General features: G+C 35.9%; 1 protein-coding gene across 1 annotated transcript; it reads left to right on the top strand.

Annotated features, from left to right (window-relative positions):
- The first annotated feature begins 2,435 nt into the window (after positions 1 to 2,435).
- LOC140239853 (enoyl-CoA hydratase domain-containing protein 3, mitochondrial-like) lies at positions 2,436 to 10,117 on the top strand. The gene is made up of 9 exons (XM_072319675.1): positions 2,436 to 2,447; positions 4,035 to 4,162; positions 4,849 to 4,984; positions 5,617 to 5,722; positions 6,699 to 6,783; positions 7,410 to 7,519; positions 8,010 to 8,068; positions 9,032 to 9,138; positions 9,817 to 10,117. The coding sequence occupies exons 1-9, from the start codon at positions 2,436 to 2,438 to the stop codon at positions 9,935 to 9,937; spliced, it is 864 nt and encodes a 287-aa protein (XP_072175776.1). The 3' UTR covers positions 9,938 to 10,117.
- The last annotated feature ends 237 nt before the right edge of the window (positions 10,118 to 10,354 follow it).

Here is a 10,354-nt window from a genome sequence, read left to right as displayed (position 1 = left end):
GAATAAACTTTTGATACCCCTTAGAACTGCATGCTCTTTGACATCTCATGGAGTGGTTTGGGCAAGTCCAAGATAATGCGCACGTTACGTATGGGACATTCAGAGACTTTTATGACCTGAAAAATAGTGTTAAAGGCCTTTGATTATATTGAACTTCATCATGGTGATTGATATCTAGAAGAAGTATAATCATGTAAAAAATTGAGAAAAATGACCTTGACAATTATATTCTAGAAGAGAAAATATGTGCCGTTACGTATGGGACCAGAACAATTTTGTTTTTTTGAACATTTTTTTTTCAACCTCAAAACTCTCTGAAAGTATATCGTTCTACAACTTGTAACTCACTGTGATGAAAGTCACAACTCTCAAGATTATCACAGGTAAGTTTCATGTCATTAGGCAAAAAGCTCTAATTACAGGTTCTAATTAAAGACAGACATGACATGTTACGTATGGGACAGTTACGTATGGGACAGTTTGTCCCCCATTCATTTAGTGTGTGAAGAACCATGTTTATGGGTATTTTGCATAATTATTGAAGTAAAATCAGTTGAAACTACTCAAATACTGATCCAGATTGTCAAGGAAACAATATTCCCCAAATATTCACCATCATAATCATATTCAATCATACTTTTATATTTTTATGACCAACCTGGGTATGCATGCCCTTTGTCCCCCATTCGTTTAGTGTGTGGAGAACCATGTTTATGGGTATTTTGCAAAATAATTTTGCAAAATACCCATAAACAAATTTTTGCATAATTATTGAGGTGGAATCAGTTGAAATTACTCAAATACTGATCCAGATTGACAAGGGAACAATATTCCCCAGATATTTACCATCATAATCACATTCAATCATATTCTATATTTTTTTTTATGACCAACCTGAGTATGTATGCCCTATTTTTATCAGGATAGTTACTACTGAAAAATTGAATAGTTTAAAGTGTTTACTTCCATTGATGAAGGGCAGTTTGCCATTTAGTTTCAATAAAAAACAACTTGACACAAGAAATATTAAGTTTAATAAATAAGCAATACCTGCTGCGTGGAACCCCAGTGATTGAGTAGATATGATGTCTGTCTAGCAGTCAGGTCATTGATTCGAGTCACACCTCAGTATGTATACCCATGAATTTTGTTGTGGCTACTACTGAAAACTGAATAAGGACAATTTGTGTATCACTTGCAATAAAAAAAAAATAAATAATAATTTTACTTTTTATTTTATATATCACAACCATTTCAAATTGGATCTCCATCACATAAACTTTGAATTCCTCTAGTCTTCAGATTTTATGCTCTTAAGTAAATATAATTGGTTTCCAATCATCTCTTTAAATGTTGAAAACTGAATCCCCATTTCTACAAAAAACTATGCCATCCCTTTAATGCTGATTTTTCATTGTGTATTTTGCCATTTTCCCCTCCCCCTTTCTGAAAATTGTTCAGTCAAGTTCATGTATTGTTTCAAGTGTCTAAAACTCAAAAAGTAGCTACAATGTTGGGATGCTTTCTTCAGGATGATTGACCATTTGTGTACTGAGAGACCTACCCAGCTAGCTACATGCATTCACATGCAATATGTATGAGGATGTCCCATACGTAACGCTTTTGTCCCATACGTAACATTATTTCAATGCCTAATAAAAAATATTTCTTTTACTTTTTTTTCTTTTTTCTCTGGTATTTAATTTCTCTAAACAATAAATTAGAACTTTCCAAAAGGGCATTAAAATAACCTAAGCAATTTCAGAAAAACCTTAAAAAATGACCTCATTTTGTTACGTATGGGACATCTCATGATAGGACACGAGCTAATTTGCATAATCATTTGCATAATCCCTAAATTTTCATACCAAGTTAAACTATGTGATGAACTTCTTCTGTCCACATATTAATCAAATATTATTTGCTTTCCTTTGAATTAATATGAATTTTTATAAATGTCCCATACGTAATGCTGTGTTTCACATTTATGCAAATGAAGCCCTTGAAATTTGCATAAATTTACATAATATCATTTTTTCCTCCACGGAAATCAAAACTTCAACTCATAAGCTTCAAAATTATACCAAACATGTCAATATTGAGCAAAGATGAAATTTTGCCTTCTGAGGGGACCTTATCTTGGACTTGCCCGTTTCTGAATATCTCGCAAAACGTTAAAAGCTGAATCCTCACCTCGACCAGAACTGTCTGTACACACCCTTTAAATGAAAAGTTTGTGTTGCTGTGGATGAAAAGCTGGTTATCAGACCAGATAATGCAATACCTTTACTGGAAGTCTGCTTTAAAGGACAATTTCATCAATAAAACTGAATATTTGATTATGTGATGACTACTCACTGCAACATAAAATCTTTTTGCGGATGGCCCCAATTAAAAAAAGTTTAGGCCCCATCTCCTACTCTAGAGATTCTACCATGCTGAGTAGAGTGAGACAAGCCCCATGGATAATGATAGGCCTGTACACAATTATGCACATACAGCTGTATTTCTCTTAAAGGGATGATATATAGCTTGAACTTTTTTGATGAGATGAGAAACCTCTTATGAAATGTGAAAGAGCATGTAATTCCAAGAGAAATTCAATATTTATTTGATGACAGTTGGTTTCAAAATGATTGAGATATTAGAAACAAAACGTAGATTAAGAAAAGATGGAACCCATCTTTAGTGCCATGATAATCAACTTCTATTGATTGTGGGCATCTTTGGCAAGACAAGACAAGACAACCCACCTTTGTGTTTGGATCACTTTGTTTTACTTTGTTGTTGGATATCTCAGCCACTTTCAAAAGCAATTTTCATTAAATAGAATTTGAATTCCTCATAATTGAATCTTAGAACGGTTTGCTCTGTAACATTTCATTTAAGTGGCTTCTTAGTATCTCACAAAAAAGTTAAAAAGCTCTATCCTCATCCCCACCTATACTATATCATCGGTTTGCGTGAGGGTATGATGTATATCCTACGTCTGTGCAAACGGTAGTACATCTTGATCAGCAAGTAAGAAAGAAAAATAAAAAAAAATACTATTTATGTCATTCTGATATGACACCAAATATTCAAACCAGAAGTCAATTTAGAGGTCACTGTAGCCTATTACATTTGTCATGTGCAGTGTCAAGACAAAAATGATATTTATATATAAGAATTACCCCCTCCAAAAAAAGAAGAAGAAAAAGAAAACCCTATGATGTGACATTTGTGGCCTTGAGTGTGCACAATTTGAAGAGAGAAAAAAAGTCTGATGCTTGAAAAATGAGCCCTTTATGTGCAACAGAATGCTATCCAACCATTTTAAGAGGAAACAAAAGTTCTGAAGATCAAAATTTACGCTATTACTGAGTGGGATCTATTTATTTTTTTATTATTATTTTTTTTTTCTAGTACTGCAAAACTTTAGTTCACAATTTGCCCCTTTCTGTCTCTGTATTTTCACAGGTTAAATGTCAATATATTTCATTGTGTTGATCTAGACATAACAGGTATGGCCATCTGATTGTTGAGAAGGACACTGTTAGAACTTTAACTATCCTGTCCATACATTGTGTAGGCCTTGAAGTCTCATTCTATTGCACCCAGTGCTGACACCACAGGCTTATCAAGGCCATGCTGCACTGCCATGGTTTATGATATGGATGGTGATATAAAATTGGTTTCAGCATTCATGAGAGAAAATGAATATTATGATCAGTGTAATGCCAATAGGGTCAGAAATGTGTGCAAAGTCTACATTCTTGTGTCTTCATTCAAGTTATGTATTGTTGACTTAGAGCAAATTAATACGCCATCCTGGGTTTTTGTGTGATGAGGAGACCATGGTTTTATACAAGCAAGAGAAAGAGAGAGAGAGAGAGAGAGAGAAAGAAAGAAAGAAAGAAAGAGAAAGAGCTATGCCAGGAATGTCACAACCCTTTAGTGATTAAAAAAGAAAAAAGAAAAAGAAGGAAACTGTGTAACCCTCACGGTTCTCGTTCATTTTGTTGTTGTTTTATTTCCTTCTTTACATTTTGTAGGCTCCAATCTTCAGCAGAGGGGCCCAGTGCCTTGAGAATAGAAGCCTAGCTACTGACAGTGAACCTCTCACCAAAACAACTCAAGAAAATGGAATCAGGACCATCACGCTCAACAATCCAAAGAAAAGGTAATTTCTGAAACATTTGTTACTGTGATAACATAAAAATGTGCTCTAATAGGACTGTAGAAAATTAAAAACGAAAGATGAAAGCTATTTTATTATTTCATGGTGGGTTCCCATGACATCCAAAATTAAATCTCCAAGAATCAACACATTCAGATTTATTGCAGTTTCATCTTCTTTTGTTAAGAACCTGTGGCTCTTCGCGAAATTTGCCGAAGTTTTGTGCACCCAAAAATGTCTGGTTGTACAGTATCTATCACAATGTCTACCTCACCAAACGATTTATATATTGACCACCCATCTATAACAGTCTACACTTTGTGTTTCCCTTCAGCAGTTATCGAAGATGAGCAGATTTTGCTATAACTTGTATTTCCCATTGCCATCCGACTGAGTACACTTTGAACTAGTTATCAATGGGTTAATTTATCAAGTTAAATACAGCTGCAATCTTAAAGCAACTTACCATGCAGTACAGACTTATCAGAAGAAAAATTCAATAAGAATTCAGAAGGAATCATTTGTAAACTCCCACGCTGTAAGAGATGATTTAATTGAATTGTGTTGTTTCCTTTGATGCAATCATTTGAAGAAAAAAAATACCTGGGCAATAATAGACAGAAACACATAAGAATGTCTTGTGCAGGTGGCAATGTGTCGCTGTATATTTTCTTTCTGTGGTATGCCAGGAATGCTCTATCACTTGCCATGCTGAATGCTGTCACTGATGACCTGACGCGTGACCTCGATGACCTTGACCTCCATGTCATCATTCTGGCCTCCCAGGGTCCTGTTTACTCAGCAGGTCACGACCTCGGGGAGCTGGTAAGTTACTATGCTAACCTTTGACTTGGATCATAAGAGATTATCTTAGATAATGGCTTGCCATGACAGCGACAGTAACAACCAAAGCAACACTCATGAAAGCTCAAACCCATGTAGCTTTATGTATAGTTATTATTGTCATCATCAATAAAATGATAAAGTCACCAAGACCTTGTGTCGCAAGTGACAATTAAGGTAGTATAACATATGGTGCACTTTTGATGTTTTCTCTGACGTGACAATATAGATCCAGTGTATATCATACATATCAAAGCATATCACACAACCTCCACAAGCCCCCACAAGTATCTACTTTCCTGTAGGTTCATGTAGGGTTCCTTTGCACCTATAATCTTAATCATCCAATATGAATGTAAAAATTGCACTTTAGACTGATTTAAATTCATTTTGTGTCATAAAATATGATTATATTCTTTATATACTGAATTTACAGAATATGCGTTACTTTTCAGTGATCTCTTTGAATGTATGAATGTAACACTGTAATTGAGTGTCTTCTCTTACGGAATGTTGAGTTATATGACATCATTGCTGCATTCATATGGCCTAGGTCCACAAGGTTACCATAGTACAATGTACCTGGTTTATGATATATCACTGTCTATCTCCAGACCACAGCAACAGGTCGAGGCTACCACACAGAAGTCTTCAACAAGTGTTCCCAGATGATGATGGTGATAGAAGACATACCGGTTCCTGTCATCGCCCAAGTTCAAGGTAAAAGGGGACTTTCCCCTTCAGTAACCTTTGAACCTAGCAGCCTCCATCTATGTTGTTGGTATTGAAACCCTGTAGAATGATGAAAATTAATTTTCAGGAGCAAAATATATGTGATACTATTCCTTGTTTTGGTTTGTTTGTGTTTCTTTCTGCTTTACCAGTCACTCTACTTGTTGCCAATCTATTTCTGCATTACAGAATTTAATGCAAGACATAAGAAACAACATCTAACAAGATCAAACTAAGTTTAACAAAGTATAATTGAGTTCTACAGTGTAACAGACTTATATGAAGTGTCACCCTCTGCAGTTTTGATAAATAAGGTCAAAACTGCTGATCTACGATTTTGTAGATCAAAAATAAAAAAATGTAGATCAGCAGTTGCAATCTTATTTGCTAGAAATACTGAGGATGGAGTCTAAAGGGGCCTGAGCTTTCGATCCTAGCAGAATCTTCGTCAGAGGGGAAATGACCATATGTTTATTTTGCCTCTGGCGAAGATTTTGCTTGGATCGAAAGCTCAGGCCCCTTTTGACTCCATTTTACTCCATTGGCTCGCTACTACTGGATAAGCAGTTTTCAGCAGCTTTTTTTTTTTTTTTGCTACAGAAATACTGAGGGTGATACTTGTAGTACAGTACATGTACATCTTCTCCCCTCTGCAATGCTACTCTCTTCTCTCATACAGTTGAGTAGTCATCAAACCAATTTGAAAAGAACACAGAGTTTGACTAGTTTGCAGGCACAAACCCTCGTTGGTCGAAAGGAGTCTGCGCCAAGACTACTTCATGCACCACCCTGGCACTGCCCCATAGGCCCTGTGTTGGGAGAGGCTGCAATGCTAAGGTGGTGCGGGTAGTAGTCTTGGCGCAGACTCCTTTACGACCAGCAAGGGTTTGTGCCTGCAAACTAGAGTTTGACCCTCCCAGCTGACTTCTCTTTTTATTGATGTATGTGTGTGTTTAAAACCCAGGTCTTGCTACAGCAGCAGGTTGCCAGCTTGTAGCCAGCTGTGACATTGCCGTTGCTGCGGATAACTCCAGATTTGCCACCCCAGGGTAAGGTGCCTTGACAGACTCTGTAGACATCCCCAGCTTTGGTTATAATTATTGGACATGTTCTCCCCTGCTATCACTTGGGCAAACAACTTGCTAGGCTATTGTGACACTTCCCGTGAACATCAGAAGGTTGATTGATTGATTGATTGATTGATTGATTGATTGATTGATTGATTGATTGATTGATTGATTGAGGTTTATTTTGCCAAGAAATAGAAGTCATTGAGGAGTTTTACATGATGAAACCATAACAAATAATTCAATGGAACCAAACTTTGAATATGTTTTCCATGTAAAAGTCATGTTTTTTTTATCGCTTTTGTGTGTGCGTGTGTTTTTAGGGGGTTTATGAGTGCAAAAGCATGTTTTTATATGTAGGTCCTATTTCTATATGTTTTTTAATCAGTATTGGTATGTGCTATGTACATTATTAATATTTTTGTGATTATCATTTCCACTATTATTAATGCAATATTGTTCACTATTAGAGTTGATATTTGGTCATCGTCATTAACATCATCATTAGTATTCTCATCGATAAATTTTTGTTCTGATGTTGTTTTTGTCATATTGTTATGAATTTTTGTTGTACATTATTCTGCTATTGATTCCTACATTATGGGCAGCATATCTGTGGGCCTGTTCTGTTCCACACCAGCCGTAGCCCTGGGGCGGGCCGTCCCAAAGAAGATCGCCATGGAGATGCTGTTTACTGCCGAACCAATCACAGCAGAAGGTATTGACATCATTGCTCCTGACAAAAATTTTTCAACTGCAATTGATTAGTGATCATACTTTTATAATAGTTCTTCTGTTCATTCTTTTCTATTTCACTGTCTCTTTCTCTCTTTAATCTCATGCTATTTCTCTCTCTCTCTCTCTCTGTCTCCATTTGGTTGCCTCATTTTTCTCTGTTTCAAACATGATTTACAGTGGGCAACTTCTTGCAATATACCATTGAAATCAGCTGCAATATTTGAAAAAGTAATTGCTGCCCTGCAAATTACATTTCGACTTTCTTGAGTTGCCCTCACAAAAGAAAATGACATATTGAAAATATTCTGAAAAAGTGTAAGACGCTACATCATTCATTTTTCTAATTCCAGAGAAATTAGATGATTTAGAGATAAGTTTCTTGTATGATTTACACTTTGTACATGTATACTTCCAGAACTCATTTAGCAAAAGTTTTATTTTCTACTTTCTTTTTCATTATTCTATTACAGAAGCTCTAAGGCATGGTTTAATCAGTAAGATTGTGCCTGAGGCAGCATTACAGGAAGAGGTGAGAGTTCCCAAGATTTATTTCATGATAGAATAATGAAATGAATAAGTATACAGTAGTACCAAGCAACTAGTATCCCAGGTGTATATTAACATAGCTGTTCAGTGTAAAAACAAAATGTTTTCTCAGTGGTATGTGGGTGTCATGCAGTCTTAGCTACCCTTTCTTGATACAGTATGGATGTCATTTGAGTGCACATTATGAAATCATCTTTTATATTTAGGATATGTCAAAGAAATATCACCTTATGAATATCTTTCAAAAGAGTGCAGTGAAGTGCTTACGGTGAAACTAATGAATACAATAAATGTCATTGTCTTGTTTTTGTTGGCAAAACATAGACATTATCATGATGCTGCGTCTGCCCCTTCAAAGTCTTTTCTGAAAGTAAACCAGGTTATTATGTGTCAATGTAAAGTTATAAATTTTGAGAGCTTCTTGTACTCATAACCTCTGTAAAAACCATTGTCAAACCATCAACCACACCTTTCTTAGGTTGCTTCTTGTTATGATTTCACTAAGTCATATCCCTTTTTCATCAGACATCATCCCAGAGTAAAGTTGTTTGTTGAAATCTTCATGTACCTTGCAAGGATCTCCCTGCACTCCCCATTGATCTGAGGATGCAATGTGTTTTAGAGGGAGAATCCCATTCAGCTCATGATTTTCATAAGCCAGTTTGGAGTCAGCTCATGTGCACATTGATACAAATTACTTTTTTTTTCCTCAGTTGGTTAGGCACTCATTTTCAAAGTGACATATTGCATAGGCTTGCCTGACATAATACTTTATGGAATTCATCAATCATGTTCAAGCAAAATAAACTTGTGTAGACCAGGTGACCAAAATAGTCTGTCAATTTAAACTTGGGGAGGTATCCACTTGAGTGATGTCAATAGAACCATTCGTCATTTTCTTGTTTTGTTGTTGTTGTCTTTTTGTACTCATTACTTCTCTGACCAGACAATGAAGATAGCCACAAAGATCTGCAAGTACAGTCGGTCAGTCATCTCAATGGGCAAGGCTTGCTTTAACACTCAGATGAAGTTAGATCGAGGAGGTGCATACAGGTGAGCAGGAAAAAAAAAATCCTGAGTTTAACAATTTTAGGCCCAGCATCACATCAAAAAGTTATTGATTTTTCATGGAAGGACAGAAATGAGAAATTGAGGGTCGATGTTTTCTGACCTTTAACCTAGGCCAAGTTCAGAAGAGACAATAAGATATGGACTAATAGTCCAGTGGAATACATTACATGAGTGATTATGTTACACTCAAATTGCAAAATAAATATTTTAGATTATTGGCACCTTTTTTGTTTTACCATGTTCCTTAGCAACTGGTAACTGACTATGAAGTGGCATTGCTCCGTCTGCACCCTCTTACAATTTAAGAAATGTGAGTCATCTTTGACCTGTAGATCGCTCCTCAGTCTGTACAGTCAAAGGTTGATTTTCACATATTTTTTTTTTTCCTCTGTGCGATGCTTTCTAACCAAGATTCAATGTGTCTGAATGTCTGACAATAATGTAATAATTATAGTGTGATTGGGATTATCACATTTTGCTTAGTGCTGTGGAAGATACAACTAAAGTTTCTCTGTTTAGATGTGGATATTTCTGAGATATATGATTTTGGGAAAATGATACTTGATGCTTCTACATATGAGCATTCCTAATTATAAATTGTAAGTCAATAAATGTTTATTTGTCTCACATGCACTCGACATCTGCATATCAATTGTGCAGGGAGGCCAGTGATGTGATGGTGAACAATTTATCGCTGAAGGATGGACAAGAAGGCATTGACTCATTCCTGAAGAAGAGGTCACCAGTCTGGCAGCATGACTTTGACAAGGCCCACGACTAGATCAGACCCAGACCATACCAAGTCTGTACATCATTCACATGTTTGTGCTGAGCAAGTGCTTGAAGGGGGGAATTCCCCCAAAATGCAGAGGTGGAATCAGTGAATAAAGAAAGATTACTGGAAAATATCAAGTAAAGTTTGAGGAAAATCAGATAATCCATTCAGAGGTTGTGAATTTTACAGTTTTGGTTAATCCTTGTAGCCATATGGCTGGATAAAAAATTTAAAGAAGCTACATGTATAACAAATTGTGATGTCACAGTAGTGGAACACTCTAGAGAAAATATATCAGTCAATTTATTAGCATGTAATATATGAAATACGTGATAATAGAATTCAACAAAGTTTTTTTTTTTTAATGAAAAGAAAACTTTCTCTTTATTTCTTATGTCCCCTACCTTCTAAGGGAGGTAGGTC

The sequence above is a fragment of the Diadema setosum genome, chromosome 16, assembly GCF_964275005.1.
Source record: "Diadema setosum chromosome 16, eeDiaSeto1, whole genome shotgun sequence".
In the NCBI taxonomy this organism is placed as follows: Eukaryota; Metazoa; Echinodermata; class Echinoidea; order Diadematoida; family Diadematidae; genus Diadema; species Diadema setosum.
Note: the sequence above shows the minus strand (reverse complement) of the source record. Positions and strands in the feature narration are given on the sequence as shown.